This window comes from Photinus pyralis, unplaced genomic scaffold, assembly GCF_008802855.1.
Source record: "Photinus pyralis isolate 1611_PpyrPB1 unplaced genomic scaffold, Ppyr1.3 Ppyr1.4_LG4, whole genome shotgun sequence".
NCBI lineage: Eukaryota > Metazoa > Arthropoda > Insecta > Coleoptera > Lampyridae > Photinus > Photinus pyralis.
The window spans coordinates 25,412,931-25,431,795 of NW_022170511.1; the positions used below are offsets into that span (position 1 = coordinate 25,412,931).

The 18,865-nt window shown below is 35.2% G+C and overlaps 4 protein-coding genes and 1 non-coding gene across 6 annotated transcripts in view; 4 read left to right on the forward strand and 1 right to left on the reverse strand.

Annotated features, from left to right (window-relative positions):
• Positions 1-265: 265 nt before the first annotated feature.
• On the forward strand, positions 266-1,637 carry LOC116169519 (KRR1 small subunit processome component homolog). 2 transcript variants are annotated; one of them, XM_031485633.1, is made up of 3 exons: positions 266-630; positions 724-1,161; positions 1,218-1,637. In XM_031485633.1, the coding sequence occupies exons 1-3, from the start codon at positions 382-384 to the stop codon at positions 1,461-1,463; spliced, it is 933 nt and encodes a 310-aa protein (XP_031341493.1). In that variant the 5' UTR covers positions 266-381; the 3' UTR covers positions 1,464-1,637. The 2 variants fall into 2 exon arrangements, with proteins under 2 accessions (XP_031341493.1, XP_031341492.1); XM_031485632.1 differs by having other exon boundaries at positions 268-1,161.
• Positions 1,638-7,295: 5,658 nt separating this feature from the next.
• LOC116169033 (ras-related protein Rab-32-like) lies at positions 7,296-11,099 on the forward strand. The gene is made up of 6 exons (XM_031485064.1): positions 7,296-7,389; positions 7,438-7,470; positions 9,820-9,973; positions 10,552-10,612; positions 10,660-10,840; positions 10,897-11,099. Exons 1-6 carry the CDS (start codon positions 7,296-7,298, stop codon positions 11,010-11,012), a joined length of 639 nt encoding a protein of 212 aa, XP_031340924.1. The 3' UTR covers positions 11,013-11,099.
• LOC116168707 (mitochondrial import inner membrane translocase subunit Tim9) lies at positions 11,007-11,655 on the reverse strand. Its single transcript, XM_031484657.1, has 3 exons — positions 11,410-11,655; positions 11,269-11,364; positions 11,007-11,216 (listed from the first exon to the last, which is right to left on the reverse strand). The coding sequence occupies exons 1-3, from the start codon at positions 11,467-11,469 to the stop codon at positions 11,082-11,084; spliced, it is 291 nt and encodes a 96-aa protein (XP_031340517.1). The 5' UTR covers positions 11,470-11,655; the 3' UTR covers positions 11,007-11,081.
• A 1,197-nt stretch (positions 11,656-12,852) lies between these two features.
• Positions 12,853-18,865, forward strand: part of LOC116169034 — a 39,044-nt gene continuing 33,031 nt past the window's right edge. The window contains exons 1-2 of the mRNA XM_031485065.1: positions 12,853-13,741; positions 14,765-14,822. Of these exons, the coding sequence (XP_031340925.1) occupies positions 13,066-13,741; positions 14,765-14,822 (734 nt within the window). The 5' untranslated portion in view covers positions 12,853-13,065. The remainder of the gene's footprint in view (positions 13,742-14,764; positions 14,823-18,865) is intronic.
• Positions 15,349-15,420, forward strand: Trnat-cgu. Its single transcript has one exon. It is a non-coding gene; the product is annotated as a tRNA-Thr (tRNA).

Here is an 18,865-nt window from a genome sequence, read left to right on the forward strand (position 1 = left end):
ACATGGGCTGCCTCAACTACAGCCCCTATGGTTATTCCAAAAAGTATACAGAAATTACGGAAGCTACATATACGGTGATTATTGCAACGATGGAGACTACAGAATCAAAAGGGCGATCGTAATCTAGAACATAATTGACGTACATTTTTTAGATATTAATTAAAATAAGTGTTTTGTCTCCTACACGGCTAGGCTATACCCGAGGCTATACCAGACATAGTGTATGTGCCGCTCTATAATGATAGTGTATTCGTTGCCTCAGCTCTGATTTTTGAGGGTATGAATTTTCGCGAATTGTGAGGTTAGGTATGTATTGTTTTTTGTAAGTGAAGTCTCAGCAAGATTCAAAAAGTGTGCTAATTTCAAACCCAAATTATAAATATGACCGAATCTGATGTCGAATTAGAAAAACCGTCCCATACGGCACCACTTGAAAATGCTTGGCAAATGAAACTACCCAAATTTAAAGCGGAACACAACCCACATGGACTACTGGAAGAAAGTTCATTTGCCACCCTATTTCCACAATATAGAGAGCAGTACTTACGACAAATCTGGCCGCTTGTTGAAAAAACACTAGGCGAACATTTCATTAAAGCCGAATTGGACGTAGTCGAAGGCAGTATGACGGTAAGGACGACACGAAAGACTTGGGATCCGTATATCATTATTAAAGCCAGGGATATGATTAAATTAATGTCCCGTAGTGTTCCGTTTGAGCAGGCCAAACGAGTCCTTGAAGACGACGTTGGTTGCGATATTATCAAAATTGGTAAAATAACGACAAACAAGGATAAATTTATTAAGCGCAGACTGCGTTTAATCGGTCCTAACGGCTGTACATTAAAGTCAATTGAACTTCTAACAAACTGCTATGTCTTGGTCCAGGGGCAGACGGTTTCTGCTTTGGGACCGTATAAAGGTCTGCAACAAGTTAGAAAGATCGTTGAAGACACTATGAAGAACGTACATCCCATATACAACATTAAAGCGTTAATGATCAAAAGAGAACTGGCCAAAGATCCGAAGTTAAAGAATGAAAATTGGGAGCGGTTTTTACCTAAATTTGTCAATCAAAATATCAGCAAGCGTAAACAGCCGAAGAAGAAACGAGAAAAAGGACCGTATACACCGTTTCCGCCTCGTCAAATGGAAAGCAAGGTAAAAATGGTACTAATTGAATTAAACGTTTATTTAACAGAATTATTTCATTGTAGATTGATAAAATGCTGGAAAGTGGTGAATATTTCTTGAGCGCCCAACAGAGAAGAATAAAGCAACAGAAGGCAATGACTGAGAAGCAAATGATTGCTACGAAACTTAGGGAAGAGAAAAGAAATCAAGCTTTTGTACCTCCTAAGGAACAGTCTACGACCAAAGCTTCTGCATCCGATACAAGCGTAAATTTAGAAAAATTAAAAGCTAAAATTAAGAAGGCTCAGAAAGGGAAGCTGAATTTTTAAGTGTGCTAGATTCGCAACTAAAATTGTTTATGTTATTGTTATGATAACAATTTTGTGTATATACCTATTTTTCTAAAACCTATGTAACACTGGTAACACACTACTACACTTCATTTGTGTACCCATAGCGCAAATATTTGTAAATTTTGAAAAAATAAAAATTAATAAAATGCATTATTTTTTATGATGACACAAAGTCCTATATTTGTTAACAGAAAACCCCTAGAACAATCGGTACTAATAAAAAAGAATAAATTAGAATAAAAAATTTCATAAAAAGTCAAGGCCCCCAAACAAGTAAATTTAAAAAAGTGTCAATTTTGAGAAGAGGAATTATGGTATCACAGTATATCCACTTGCTAGTATACCAATTTACAAAGCATGTCTGATGCATGTACATAACACATCGAAAACGTATACACTGTGTCCATTTTTCGAGTGCCACTATGGGAATCTCGCTTATCTTAAGAGATAGAAACTTGATTAAATTAGGGCATAGTTGCGAATTTTCGTGCTGAATAATAATCTAAAAAGAAATTTATAATATCTTCAATAGTTTTGAAAATATGGCAAAAAATCGAAAATTTCTGATTTTCATTTTTAACTTTTTCATGGTAAACAAATTGTACTAGACATTTCTAATTAACACATTATTCAGACACTTTTTAATTGAGATTTCGAATATGGCATCCCGTTTTTAATAACTTTCAAGATAACGGAGGAACACGTGGCAACTTTAGTTTTTTTATGGGCGCCATTTTGGATTTTGACATTTTGAGATTAGGTCTTTTTTTCTGTTTACAACGATATAATCACACATGGTGGTTCAGTATCACATTTTTTCTAAAAATACAATTTTCATTTTATGCGAAGAGTGCTATGCAAAAACAAAACGTTCTTTTGTTGTGAACAAAATGTTGCCTTATTTCAAGCAGTGTCATTTACGTTTGAGCTTGTTTTATTGCTAAAATATTATTTATTCTTATGTTTGAATTATAATTCTCTTGCAAAACGAAGGTTCAATTCTGTTCACATGAAAATCGAATTTTCTCAACACATCTAGCTCCCTGATGCCAACGCTGCAACCGGACATAGGTAGGTATGCATCAAACTGTCAAACTTTGGTTCACAATAAAAGAACGTTTTGTTTTTCCAAAGCACTCTTCCCAAAAAATAAAAAATTGTATTTTAGGAAAAATGTGATACTGAACCACCATGTGTGATATATCGTCGTAAGGAGGAAAAAAGACGTAATCTGAAAATCTCAAAATTAAAAATGGCGCCCATAAGAAAAAGTAAGTTGCCACGTGTTTCTCTGTCATCTTAAAAGTTAAATAAACGAGATGCCACATTCGAAATCTCCATTGAAAAGTGTTCGAATATAATGTGTTAATTAGAAATGTCTAGTACGACTAGTTTATCATGAAAAAATTAAAAACGAAAATCAGAAAGTTTCGTTTTTTTGCGATATTTTCAAAACTATTGATGATTTTTTCAATTTCTTTTCAGAAGGTTATTTAGCAGGGAAATTCGCAACTTTGCCCCCATTTAACCAACTTTCTATCCCTTAACTTAAGGTAAGCGAGATCCCCATAATGGGCACTCGAAAAATGGACACCGTGTACAGTATGTATTATGTGAAGTCCGCCAAAACTTACATCCCTTGCACATACATCGGACATGCTATTCCACATTCTATTGATATACAAAATCCCACCTAGAATGTGCATGTGCGGAAACCGACATTACATCCCAAAAATGAACAATAATCCCCATACATTTGTTTCGCTTCCATTTACCACTAGTGAACTTATTAGTCCTTATACGTCGTCGCAAACTCGAAAAGCACTACTAATTTGCGGACGACCTAAAACTTTTTAATAAAGTCCAATCCCCAAGTGACTGTTTAAATATTCAAGAGGACATTAACTCAGTAATTAAGTGGTGTATCAAAAATAAACTAAAACTAAATATCAATAAGTGTAAAGTCCTTACTTTTACTAGATCGAAAAATCCCTTACTTTTTGACTATAAGATGAATGGAAAGGTATTACTACGAGTCACCTCCGTTAAGGACCTGGGCGTGTTTTTCAATACCAACCTTAACTTTAACTTACACATTGAATACCTAACAAATGAGTGTTACAAACTTCTTGGTTTCGTTATCAGGCATACACTCAATTTCATGAATATACAGACAATGCTAACCTTATATAATGCGTTTATTAGATCCAAGCTGGAGTATGCTGCATGTATCTGGTCTCCTCAAACTCTCAAATACTCAGACATGATTGAAAAAGTGCAGAAAAAGTTCATCCGAGTAATGTTTTTTAGGTCAACCCAAAATTATCCACATTTGATCTCTTACGGTACCCAGCTTAATTACTTAAATAGTACTTTCGGCTTAGATATAACGAGGTTAGAAACCCGACGGTACATTGCCTCCACAATTTTTGTCTTCAAAATTTTACACAACTTGTTATACTCTTCCGAATTACTTCAAGAAATTAAGCTTAAGGTACCATTTGTTAAGCTAAGGCAAAATAATACTATTTTTGTAGTTAACAACACAACTTCCCCACTTATTAAGATCTTGATCGCTTTAAATAAGTTATCCTCAGTTAATGATATCGACTTTTTTCACGATCCCCGAAATTCAATAATAAATAAAATTAGATCCTAGTCCTAATATTTGTTCAGAGCCCCAGTGCCATGTAATTGGAATTTTTATTCTGTATGGTTTCTGGTTAAATAAATAAACTGTCATGGTTTCTGGTTAAATAAATAAATAAATAAATAAATATAATTTCCAAATTAAAAAATAAACACTCAACCGGCCCGGAGGGGATACCACCAGTACTTAAAAAACAAATTTTACCATCAAAATATCCCCACTGACATAGGTACCTTAGTGTGGTGTCACACTATGCGTTTTTACCGCTCCTGCTAAAACGCTCCTGTTTGACGGGATGATAATATCACACGTTATTAAATGGTACTAGTCACATATATGCGTTTTCGCCGCACCAACCGGATGCAACCGCATCCTGCTGCCGCTGCGCAGGATGACATGACAACCCCAATGACATGAACCACGTGTTGTTGCACGTTGGTTGTCATCAGTTGTCACACTGAGCGTTGCAACCGGGTGTCTTGTTAGGTTTACAATGTTTGATGTCGGTTATTTCATCGAGTGCGTGCATGCAAAAACTGCACTGTGGGAAAAAACAATCTAAAGAGTATGTAGATAAAAGCTGTAGGGAGAAATCATGGGTAGAAATTGAATTTTTGGACATTCGGTAATATACAAAAAATTTTTCTTGTTCATTCGAATTTTTTCATAAAAACTTCGCGAACCTATTATTAGATTCTCGTCCTGAATTAAAAGGATCAATCTAATATTGACAATATAATCTGCTTTCGCAATAGCCCCTCCGCCTCAAGCGCACCAAACCATCTTTAACAATAAATTGAGACATGACACTACTTAGACTGCAAAATATAGCAAAACGCATCCCGTTAAACCGGAATAGTGTGACAAGTAGATCTCATCCTGTCAAACCGCATCCGTTTTAGCGGGAGCGTAAAAACGCATAGTGTGACACCATAAATCTGTCATTTAGCATGGGAGAATTTCCAAAAATGTTAAAATTAATAACGTTATCCCTATTTATAAAAAAGGAGATCATAAGTGTCTACACAATTATCGTCCTATAGCCCTCAGCTCCACTTTCTCTAAAATATTTGAATATTGTTTTCCTTGAACGCCTCAAACTTCATTACAAAACACAAACTAATGTCGAAACAACAGTTTTGTTTTCACCGAAATGCTCAACAACAGACGCTCTACAAAATTTTTATTGTAAGCTAATTAAATTCATTGACAACGGAGAATGTCCAATAGGGATCTTCTGTGACCTTACAAGGGTCTTTGATTGCGTACGCACATTGACAAGCTGCTTCTTAAAAATTAGGAGAATATGGCATCAGAGGTGTTGGACTCAGCTGGATCTCTTCTTTCCTTTACAACAGGGAACAGTTGTTCTATACCGGCTAGTAAACGGCACCAAAGCAAATATTTAAATCTCAGAATAAAGTTACAAATGTTGGGGTCCCGCAGGGATCGGTTACTTGACCAACGCTGTTTCTGCTGTATATTAAATGCTCTACCCACTTTCCTCGGGACAGAAGTACCATTTCTTATATGCGGATGACACGTCATTGCTGGTGTCCTCATAAAAGGACGAGAAATTACTCACAAACTTGTGCAATAATTACTTGTATAAGCTTAGTGTTTGGTTCAAGGAAGCTTCACTTGTTCTAAATGCAAGCAAAACAATTATGTTCGTCTTTCATCACCCACAAAAACCATTAACCCTGTCGCTCTACAAATAGAGGACACAACTCTGCCAAGATGTTTCCACCACTAAATTTTTGGGTCTACATTTTGACTACCACTTAAGCTGGAACGTACACTGCTCCAAACTCGCAGCTAGATTGAGTTCGGTTAATACCTAATTAGAATTTCAGACGCGTCTTAACTCTAAATCAACTCGTTAATATATACCACTCGCTTGGGGAGTCCATCCTACATATGGATATGTCTATGGGGTTCGTCTACTCACTCGCATGCTATTTTCATTGCCTAAAAGCGCATTATAAGAACAATTGCAAAGGTGTCAAAATTTCATTCGTGCAGAGGTCTCTTTAAAGATCTGGCAATCTTAACGCGTTCCTAGTTTATTAATTTTTGAAAATTGTAAATTAATCTTCACTTTTTCTCATAACTGATTAGGAACAAGGACACACATAGCTATAATTTACGTGATAATGACCTTTTCAAATCCCCACTTTTAAAAGACAATTAACCGCGAACTCTCCATGGTTCTTGGAGTACAAATGTATAACAAGCTACCTCACTACTTAAAGGCTGTGACACTCTAAAACTGTTCAAACAAAACCTGTTAAAGTACCTGATTCTTAACCCATTTTACACCACTAGTGAATTTTTTAATCTTTAATTGTTACCTAATTGTTAGTTTGTTAATTGACTTGTGCTATACATACGTTTTGTTGGTCTATGCACTAAAATATATTATTATTATTATTATTATCAATGTATTCTGCTATGTGGGTAGGTACAGTGGGGTGCCAAGTAAAACTTTTGAAATTGGGGGGAGGGAGTGTGTTATACACCACGTTCTACCCTTTATGACATTCTAATAGGTCTCATAAAATTATTGGTTTCTAGCAACCATAATTTTTTCGGTCGGAGGGGGAGAGGGTTGGGAATTCGTTTTATCTTTCATGGTATTCTAAAGAAACCAACCACAACCCAATATCTCGATCATGGTGTAGCGTGAGAGACCACTCGCAAATAGCAAAGGTAAAATCAGAACGAGACATATACTCGTACAGTGATATTTATTAAGAAGTAGACATAGGGATTTAGGTGTATGTATTGTTTTTCTCTGTCTTAAATGACATCTCTTCTGAAGGGCGCCTAATTTTATGCAACAAAAAAAATATTTTTTAAATAAATAAAGATCTGGCTAAGTATCTCGAAAATTGTCAGACGAAAGTGAATTTCTCAAAAACTGTCGAGAGGGATTTCCATAATATTGTGACGCGATGGATGTATGCAGGCTGGACCAAGGAACTCGTCCAGGCCTCAGTCATTGTTGTCGATTATAGATGGCGCCAATATTTTACCGCCACATATTTCAGTGTTTACGAAAAATGCTTCAAATTGTACGCTTATACCTCTGTCGTGCCGCACTGAAATTCGTATTTTTTGTCAACATTTAAAAATCCCGTCGTTTTTTTATAATCATGAGCATGTTTCAAGAGCAAAAGAACCTAATTCCACTATATGATACCAAGGAAATTTTACTTAAAGTAGTCGTAATTGGAGATTTTGGTGTCGGTACGTAAATTATTTATCACTTTTACTTTCTACTTTAAGATTTTTTAGGAAAAACGGCTATCATCAAACGTTGCACTGAAGGTATGAACTTTTAATTTCTTTGAAAGATTGCAAAGTTGTATACCAATTTGCTGTCACCAGCAGCGCATATTCGAAATTCCTAGAAAAATCAATTTATTGAACGCATTCCTAGCATTCTTTTGTTTATAAATCAATATTGTGGCTGTAAAGTTCGTATCAGCTGTGTTCCAAAAGTACATTGTATCTAAAGATGATCCCATTCGATATCATTAATAAGTAAATTGTCACAGAGAGTGAACACAATAGAAAATTACCATTTAGCTACATTGCACAAATAAATTATTTATAGATTGCCATTGTCATAAATAAAACCAAGTTTTTGTAAGCGAAGCTCTGGTCTTTTTGGGAATATCAAGGATGAGGGAGGGGGAGACTTCGAAAATGTTAATTCTCCCCGCGTCGAAAGTAACGCGTTTGTTCGAAAATCATTAGATTTTCCATCCTTTATAAGCGACCTGAAGGTCAAAATTCTATCCATCTCGGCGGAGGGGTCCATTGCAAAATGGATAATCCACCTATACATACGCACCCACTTTTTAACCGTGCATATATCCCTCGCAAAAATTTAAAAAAATTCGACTTCACGGTTACCCCCAAAGGGGTCTTTCCATGTTTTCGAGAAAATTACGGACGACATGTTCCCTCGTGTCTTTTAGAGTAAAAAAGTTTATTAATAAAGTACAATCATCACTCGTACCTTCTCGATCCATCCACACCAAAAACCGTAACTAGATACCCACCCCCCCTCTTCGTTTCGACGTGGCAGCTCCCCGCTTCCTAGGAAAAATCAGTTTAACTCTCCCAAAAACCCACTTGGACGTGCTAGTGCACGGTTTCTCCCCCCCTTCGCCCGCTACAAACGTTCAAACTGATGACTTTACCTAAAAATTACCTCACGTGTGCACTGCGCGCCCTCTCCTACCTCCCGCTACGGACCGAAAAATAACTGGCCCTCCATAGTGCGTTTTGCCTATACGGAAAAACATGAAAACGAAGAAGAAACCGCTCGAGCGATTTTCTTCGTCATGCCGAACTTTCATCTTCGATCATTTTGGCAAATTTAAAAAAAAATCATCTTCAGATTACATTATGGTATCAATGTATTATATACTACCAGACAATGTCCCACTTCCGGATCATAAACACGGTTTCAGCAGCTCCGTCGCCTCACCCCGCTCACGTTTACTACATCAAAAACCTTCGCGGGCATACGTTGATACGTTTGAGTCTATTTTTCCCCCTCGCCTGAAGTCGACGGTATGGATTCTTTTAGAGCCGTAGTAGATTAAAGTCACTAGATATAGAAAGTACCGCAATCATCCGCCATTTTTGGGCAAATTTGCTGCCAACTTAAAAAAATTGACAAATAAAATCTGAATAGCTGTCATTTTTTATAACCTAACTTCATAGTACTGTCATGTTTTATAAAAATATATCATATATACTCTTATATATATGAAATATAGACAGATATCTCCAAACAGGTGGAACAATCCCTAACATTAAAGTTACTAGAACCTGGTAACTTCCGCCATTTTTGGGCAAAAATCATGCGTTCTCTCTCTAACACACGAGCCCAATGGATTGCGGTACTTTCTATATTTAGCCCCAGTTGCACCAACAAAATTAAGCCTTGCTTAAAGTTAAGTCGAACTTAAAATCTATGGCAACGATTATTGAGACAATCGTTGCTATGGTATTTAAGTTATGCTTAACTTTAAGGAATACTTAATTTTGACGGTGCCCTTATGCCCAGTTGCACCAACAAAATTAAGCCTTGCTTAAAGTTAAGTCCAACTTAAAATCTATGGTAACGATTATTGAGACAATCGTTGCTATGGTATTTAAGTTATGCTTAACTTTGACGGTGCAACTGACTTTAGTAGTAGATCTCGCTTTGGCGCCATCTATTAGTTACATTGCGATTTAAAATGATGGAAAAGAGAAAAATTGATTCCGTACAATTTTTTGAAAATTATTTTTTATACAAACCTTGCCCTAGTAATAACAAACACAATAAAAATGGAATTATCTAATTTGGTACAGTTGTTCTGAAGTTATAACTGTACATACATTTCGGTGATCCATTTTTATTTATATATAAATCTATAGATTTATAAATCCAGAACATTAGTGCACTCTGCAAATTTATTTACATCAGTTCCACAGTTGTAATTTAATATATTGGCTTAAAAAACATATGAGAAAGGAGTTGTTCATTACTCAAAATGTTACCTCTTCATAATTATGTAGATATAAATAATAATCAAAATAAAGGCAAATAGAAAATACCTATCGTTTTAAAAATAGGTAGATTAATTTATGATATTTACCACAGTTAAATTTCAGGTGTTTACTCGTCTCTCTACAAAGTAACAATTGGAGCAGATTTCGCCATAAAGACGTTTGTATGGGACGATAATACCAGGATTACTCTTCAAATGTGGGATATTTCTGGACACGAACGGTTCGGATCTTTAACCAGCGTTTACTATAGATATGCGTATGTTTATTTCTTTTTCCTTATGACCTTCGTCCTTTTCTCATATCAAATAGATTTTTGGTGAATTTTTTGCTATACTGGGGTACCTACAAATTTTGAATATGGTAAATGGCACACATTTTTTAAATACCTACACAAGATTTTTTCTGTATGTGGAGGAGGGGCTGTAAATGCTTTACGCAATGGCGCCTTTTTTCCTCACTCACTGCTTCATACAATAAGTGTACTTGTACCAAGCTAGTATACCCATGAAGCTTTTGGTTTCAGACTATGTCGTTTAGTATAATAACAGTTGCAGGTAGCCGCCCACTACAAAATTTATGTCTTTTTCTTCGCATGGGCTAGATATAGAGATGAAAATATAATTTGTGTACAACTCACAGGCAACCAGTTTTGCAGTGGGCGGCTATCTGTGATGATTGATGTAAATGTTTTTATGTATTATCTCGACTATTATAGAAGATCACTATAATATAGTTATTCTCATTGCTAATTGTAATATGAGGTACAGGTTAATGAAACAAAAGCACATCAAGACATTTTACACCACGGTGTAAACAAAATTCATGTGATTGCAGATCAGCAGCTGCCATTGTATTTGACCTAACAAGACCGGAAACTTTCACCTCAGTGGAAAAAGTTGGTAAACCTTTATCTATCATTCATGTTTTTTGTTCCACTTTTAGTGGCTTCTCGACTTACGTGGAAAGGTTGAACTGCCAAATGGACAGCCGCTACCTATAATTTTACTAGCAAATAAAGGAGACATTTGTTTACCTATAATACCAGCACACATTTCACAGTTCTGCATACAACATAATATTCAAGCGTGGTTTATAACATCTGCCAAGGAAAACACAAATATTGGTACATATAGCTCGGCAGATATGCAGCGAACTTGAGTAATATCAGTTTCTTTACAGATGAAGCAATACAAGTTTTGATTAAGAGCACACTTTGCAACTACCACAATCCAAAAATTCCCGGTTCCATCTGCCTAAGTAACATGAACCAAGAGAAGCGAAACAAATGCTGCTAATATATGAATTAAATTTAATTTAGTTTAAGAAACATTCACTTCCTACGTGTGACTAGTTACAATAAAATGTTAAACTTTTTGGCCCAATTTTTGTGCCGCTGCTAACGCATTTTCATTCGCTACCATTTGGAACTCTTGGAACCTTTGTGATATCCTCTGATTCGCTTTCAAAAACTTTTCTAAACAATTTAAGGAACATTTGTCCTAAAATATAACGGATACTCGTTACGACGCTTGTTAGTTACTCGTTACCTACCTCTTGAGGTTTAACTGTTCTGCTGGTAAAGTCATTTACACAGTCTTTGAAACACAACTCTGTTAATTTGTTATACGATATCAAAAAGTCTTTAAACTGAAATAAATAGTCAATAAAAGTTTTGGGTTGTAATTAACTTACAGTTTTGATTTGTTCGGTATCTAAATTGTCAATTCCCGTGCCTGGTGGTAACACACTCATATTTTTAATTCAACAAATTATAACGTGATAGAAAATAGAATAATTATTGAGGTTAAATTGACACCGTGTCACGTGGGTATGTTTGATTTGAATCTGGGTTGCGTTCGGAAATTCGTAAGAAATTGGTGGGCCCTTTTTACCATTTTTTACCCCAATGCAATACCTCCCTTATAACGAGGGAGTGGTAAAAAGAATAAGACTCAAACAATTTTAGCACCCGCACATTAGTAAGGGAGGTATTATACTGGGGTATAAAATGATCCCCCACTTTTTGTACACGTTTGAAGCACAAAATCCGATCACAATTGTCGTGATATCTGTCTGTTGTTCTGTCGGTCCGTCTGTTATTGAGGCGCCATTTGTGTCAAAATAAAACCTGCGAAATATATGTAGATAATTCAGATGTATAACATTTTTAGGCAGATATGCATCAAATTTGGTTAGATATGGACAGATTTCTTTCATAGCTATATTAAATCTATTTATTAATATATATATATACATATATATACAAAAGGAAGCAGGAAACATATATATATATATATATATATAATTAAATAAAACGTAATATAAAGTCGCGTTCGTCAAGTGGCCGCATGGTGGCGCACATTGACGTAAGGCAACGTACATCGGTGATCATATGACACACCCATTTCATTTTATGTTGTCAGCTGTCATACACAAATATCCTACCACCTTGTACTTGTTAAAAACAACACAAAGTGTAGTGTAGTAATATAAAGGTAACAGATACAACACGACGTACGCGTCCTTTAGTTCACGGAGCGCCACTATACGGCCGCTCTAGGAACTTGACTTTATATAATATTCTAGTTTCAACTTTATATATATACCACTGCTGTTTCTTATATGTATAATCAATTATATGTTTAAATATACAAAGAAAATTTACATATATCTAATGGAATTTTATACATATCTGCTTAAATGTTTTATATTTCTCAAATATTGATATATATTTCACAGGTTTTATTTTGACACAAATGGCGCCTCATAGTCTGTACTCTCACTGCTTCTTCATATTCTTAGACATAAAGGGAAGAGTGAAAAGCTTCCGGGCAGAATCGCGCACGTGCAAGTGTATCAAACTCTCATTTCCAGATAAACCGCTGAACCGATTGGAATCAAATTTGGTACACGACGTAAAACGGCAGAATCGACCACGTGTGCGGACGGTATCTGTGCTAGCCATAGCAAATGTTGTATTAAAGTTTTCTTTTAGGCGATCGATCGACAGGTAATAATAATTATTCATTTGTTTTATTTACACGTATAGTGATCATTCCGGGGACACACTGTATATGTTGGTAATACAGTGCCTCTTGCTCTAAAGAACCATTTAGTTAGTACTAGAATCGTTTGTCGGCGCTAGTTGTGTCAAATTTTTCGTGTCGTTTCATTAGCTCTGTTTTAAATTGTTCGTTTTTAATATTTTTTATTGTTAATTAATGTTAACTAAAGTGGCAAGCAAGGAGATATGTATTGGCCGATTCGCGAATCAAAGAATAAACACTTCGAACCGGACCGACCAAATGTAATTGTGCCTAACCTCAAATTTTCTGTTTGTTTACAAGCATGAACTTTGCGGAAAGGAGAGCAAAGCGCTGCGAAAAAGACCTTTTACCGAATAAAAGGAGCAAACAATCGGAGGTAAAAATTATCAAACATTTTGAACCGAACACTCAATTTTCAAACCCGAGCTCCTCTGACAAGGAGCTCCCCTATTTCGATATTAGTACAGATGATGAGGATGTCCAGTGTATACCACAGTTCAGGTACAAAGAAAGGAGACCAAAAAACTCACTGACAAATATCCGGTGTAAACCTTCCAATGAACAAAGTGGGAAAAGCCCCAAAGAAACAACGCTTGGGGCAACAAAATGCGACAATTTCAAGCCAAACGATTGTAAAAGAATCAGGCAGGTAACTATCAGTTGCAAATACAAAATGAAGAACGTAATTAAAGAAACAAAGTCAACTCAAACCTCAACTTCGACTCTTAAAGTACAAAAAACGCAATCTGCCATTGCACACGATTCCTACTTGGAAGATCTAAAACGCGAAATTATTTGCAATGAAAATTATATGAGGAAAACCGTCAGTGATCTAAAGAACGAAATTTGGTTATTCCAAAGTACGCGAAATTTTGAACAGTGTGTGCAAAGGGAACCAAGTGGTGGGTATGATGATTACCATTCCGAATACGAATCGAAGACGGTGCAGTTGGATGGAACCGAAAGGGAAGTGACCGGTAAGATCATACAAAAAACAGGCAGCTCGATCATAGTCGACTGTCCCCCACCTAAAAAAATAAATAACAAAAATCAAAAAGCAGTCGATTTTATATGGAGGGGGGGGGGGCAATTTTTATGCAAAAATAATTCTTGCTACTTTAACCTCTGTTGCAATATTCCACAAATTTTTAAATAGAACAAGGGGCCAAATGATTCAATTTGGAAGGGAATTGCCCACTTCAAAAATTATTATACAATAATACAAGTATTAGTAATTTCGAGAATAATTTACTTAATTTAGCTCAGAATTTACCATTTTATTTTACAAATACAAAATTTGTGCTGTTCAGAAGGCGATTTACTGACAGTACCGCGTACCTACATGCGAGAAAGGAAATTATTTTGAATTAACTGTTGAAAATGATTGGTACTGATGCTCGAAGTTGAATTTTTTCGTGAATGTGTATTATTACTGTAGCGAACATTCCAGGAATCTCGATAGACATCGAGGCGCCAAATGCTACGTGTTTGTGCGAGAATATTCTAAATCGTGTTTGAGAACTCGAGAACATTCTACAAAATGGAATTGTGTTTCGAGTTCAGTTCCTATTGCGATGCGTTCTTGTTATGATATAAATTGTGAGTGATAAATTGTAATTACTGTTATAAATAAACGACGTAATTAAATTTACGTTATCTTTTACCTCGAAGACGGTAAATAAATAAAAAAATATCGACAGTTAAGTAGTTTAAAATAAACGTATTTTGTGGGAATTCTCACTGTGCATAGTATGAATTTCAATTTGTTTATTTAATAATTATAATCATGGTCAGTGAATACATTGGAATTGTCCAATATTGTTAATTTTAAATTATTTTCATTTTGACACTGAAAAGCCGATTCAATCCGACCATGCAACGTTGTCTTAATGTAAAATGGTAGTGCTAGAATAACAGGACGCAGAATTATTTTTAAAATTGTTTACTTGTTTTTTTCCTTTTTGTTATTATTATTTAAGAAACCCTGTAATTCTTTTCAGATGTCAACGGATCAGCTTTAGTACTCCGAGACGCCCCTAACAGTCCTAAGATCAAAAGGTAAGAATTCTATTTTACATAATTATAGTTTGTAAACGTAAATTTTAAGCAAAGTACGCATACGCTTTGCGAAACAGAATTCAAAAATAACAAAATGACGAAATAACCATAAGTAGGTATCAATTCCATTCACCTCGGCATTGGCAATATCGAGGGAGGGCAATATCTTCCTTTTTGTCGAAGGCCTTCTTTCCGCATTTTTTAAAAAACCTATCGTCTTTTTATGACTTTACAAAACTACATTGTTCTTTACTTGAATGACTTGTTTTCCTTTAAATTTACATAATAGACGGGCTGCAGCAGGTTTAATTTTTGCGAGGATAGTGTATTACGCCACTGGTACCTACCACACATAAATGGGAGTGTATAATTCGCATTCATAACCTAATTTAGTCAGTTATATATTATGTACTACCCTGTATACAAATTTTTATATACAAAATTGGAGGGTTTCTTTTGTCTTATGTTATTAAATATATAATAACGTTCAGGCATATTATTGATTCATAATCGTCCGAAGTCGTAAGCCTCTTTAGCTCAGTGGTAGAGCACTGGTCTCGTAAACCAGGGGTCGTGAGTTCAAACCTCACAGGAGGCAAATTTTTTATTATTAACCTTTGGAAAAATATTTATTCCGACAACCGTTTTATTTCCCTGAGTGATCTCACACGACAGAGAAGTTTCTAACGGAAATGCCTTTTTCAGTTTTTCAAGCGCAGAACAAAGAGATATGATTAAAATTTACTATACACTTCGCATCGAAATGCCCGCATAGGTGCTGCAGCGTTATCCAAAGCGGCAACGACACACCTTGAGGTATTTTTCTTTGTCTTTCCTACATAAAAACTTGGGCGAAATGTTACATGATTACAAATACTAAAATATTTAATCAATCCTAAAGTCCGACGCATGCGAAATTTTTTGAAAGGTAAAATAGTTATATGTAAATCCATTAAAGACCAGGTATTTTTTGGTTAGGTTAATATAGCGGAATTCACAGAAACATCACTTTTTTAGATTCAAGTAAAGTCACTAAATATAGAAAGTACCACAATCCATTGGGCTCGTGTGTTAGAGAGAGAACGCATGATTTCTGCCCAAAAATGGCGGAAGTTACCAGATTCTAGTAACTTTAATGTTAGGGATTGTTCCACCTGTTTGGAGATATCTGTATATATTTTTATAAAACATGACAGTACATACAATGAAATTAGATTATAAAAAATGACAGCTATTCAGATTTTATTTGTAAATTTTTTTAAGTTGTCAGCAAATTTGCCCAAAAATGGCGGATGATTGCGGTACTTTCTATATTAGGCTAGTCAAAATAGGTGGTTAAGGTAGAAAAAATTAGTAACAAAGTGATCTCTGCGGAAATGAGTACCCAATAGGGTCCTTATTAACCCCTCAAAAATCGCACTTTGTCGCATTGGTGGAACTTGGAAAAAAATGGCCGCCATCTTGATTTTTTTCGAATTTATTAAATATTTCGTAAAGTATACATTATATCAAAAAAACTCAAGAGACTTTTTTTATGGAGAATCAAAAGTTGCCTGTAATAAAAAAGTTTAAGTTTTCCGATTGGCCGAACGCAAGTCTCTCCGATGGACAGGTGATAGATTCAGATTCTCCAAAAAAAAGTGCCCAGAGAAGGTGCTAACGCGAACCGTCCCTTTCAGCTAGGAAACATGAAGACGAAATTTGACATTTTCAGTTTTTCTTTGATATCTCTCCAAAGATTATTCAAAAATTTCAAATGCGGTTTTTTGCCATAAATCTTTTGTTGTACGACTGAAACCTTGCAAGTTGCAAAACACAGTCACATAAGATCCCTCTTGTGCTGCTCATTTTCGTCCGTCCGTTTGTCCGTCTTCCTGTTGCGTTTCTGTATTCATCGCGAGCACGTGATTTTGGCGTAATAGTATGCGTACGATGTCCCATATTTTGATGCGCACCTCAAATTTTTGTATCAAACATTGCAGTGAAGGTGATGGGTCGTCTATTAATTCATGTTGCTAGGTTTGTGTTTGATAATTGCGTTCGGCCATTGAATAAAAAATAGTGTTTTTATTCAATGGTTCGGCGTTGTCGTATTTTTGTTACGGTGTTTTGCAGGCTTCTACTAATATGATGGTTTACATTGTTAACTAATACACGTTCAATAACATATTCGAAATGCAATCTTGTATTATGAATGAGTTTTTGACGTTTATACCCAGATACAGCGGACAGGTTCTGCTACGACTTAATCAATAATCCCTGGCGTAGTGTCTGTATTGATCCGGTTGATCGCCATTTTGAAAATATCGTATAAGTAGGAAGTTTCTTTTTCGCAGATGCATAACGCGTTAAGTAATTTCTTTTTTCCACTGACCTTACCCTAATTCTAAATCTATTCCATTTGGATGATTGATACAACTCCCGCAAAATTATGTTCGTTATACCGTTTTCATTTACGTTCATTGAATGGAATTGCCCTAAAACGATAGTGACACTAAAATGATAAGTCTGACCTAAATGGAAATATTTTTGTATGGCTTTATTTGAACACTATTCTACGTATGTTTCTTATTAGACATATAATATACAGGGTGGTGACTTGCGTAACGCATCATAGGGATTTCAATGTAAAATTCATAATATGCGATTATTGGCTCTCCAAATTATTTTAGAGCAAAAATGTTTTTTGTAGGAAAACATTTTTTACGCCAATCAACCGTATTAGTTTTCAGTTTTTTTTCATATAAAGACGGAAAATTGGAAAAATAAAACCCGCATCTTTTTCAACAATCTGCGTTGCCATGGAATTTTCTAAAACAAAAAGATATCCAGTTATCAATTAGCGGCAGTTCGCAATGGATTTTATGATCGACTTGTTACTGTATTGCAGTTAATGGTATTCGAACATTTATTGTAAATTGTTATATTAGGAAACCGTTTTTAGTAATTTGGTCTTTCTTTATGTTGAATTCGCTGTTCTAAATATAATACTTTTTGATAGAATTTCATTTGTTTTATAGCAGACATTCCATGGCATGACGGATATTGGCGTAGTTTTTGTTTTAGAAAATTCCATGGCATCACAGATTATTGAAAAAGGTAGGGGTTTTATTTTTCCAATTTTCGGTCTTTATTATGCAAAAAATTGAAAACTAATACGGTTGATTGACGTAAAAAATTTTTTTCTACAAAAAACCTTAATACATTTTTGCTCTAAAATAATTTGGGGAGCCAATAATGGCATGTTATGAATTTTACATTGAAATCCCTATGATGCGTGACGCAAGTCAAGTCACCACCCAATTTATATAAAGGTATTAGAGTTAAAATTCATTATTTTGCTGAAAATCCAATATGGCGTCCATAAGAAATAAGAAAGTAGTAGTATGTAGCTTCTACATCTAGCGTGTTATGGAAATTCTGATAACATATTCAGAAAAAACGTGCGAACGGGGAACGCCCATTTCCGACCGTTTAATTAAGCTAGGGAGAATGTAAAAAGAAATTTGATATTTTTAAAGATTTCTCAAAAATTTGAAATGCGTTTTTTTACCTACAAAAAAGGGCAACTTTGCCCCCAACACTTTCTTATTGCCACTTTTTGAGCTCTACAAGACACTTTTGAAAGATTTTCAATACAACGCTTCGTTTCCGAGAAAGAAAAAAGTACATATACCTCGACATATACCATATTAAGTAGCTATTTTATTACGAAATGAAAGTATCAACAGGCTGGTGCACCAGCGCAGAACGCTCTAATCGTGCGAGAATACTTATTGGACATATTTTCCATTGCGCAGAAAATTTGTACGATAGGTATTCTCGCACGATAAGCAAATTGTGCGCGGGTGCACCATCCTGTTGAAACGAACAATTACCGAGTTTTGTATTCTTATGTGTGCCGTACATCGTTGTATGCGTAATAAAAAATGCTACTCAATACAGTGTGTACTTTTTTAATTTGTATTGAAACTCTTACAACGGTATCTTGTAGAGCTCAAAAAATAGCAGTTTTTTTATTTTTTTCGTTCTCAAATAACATC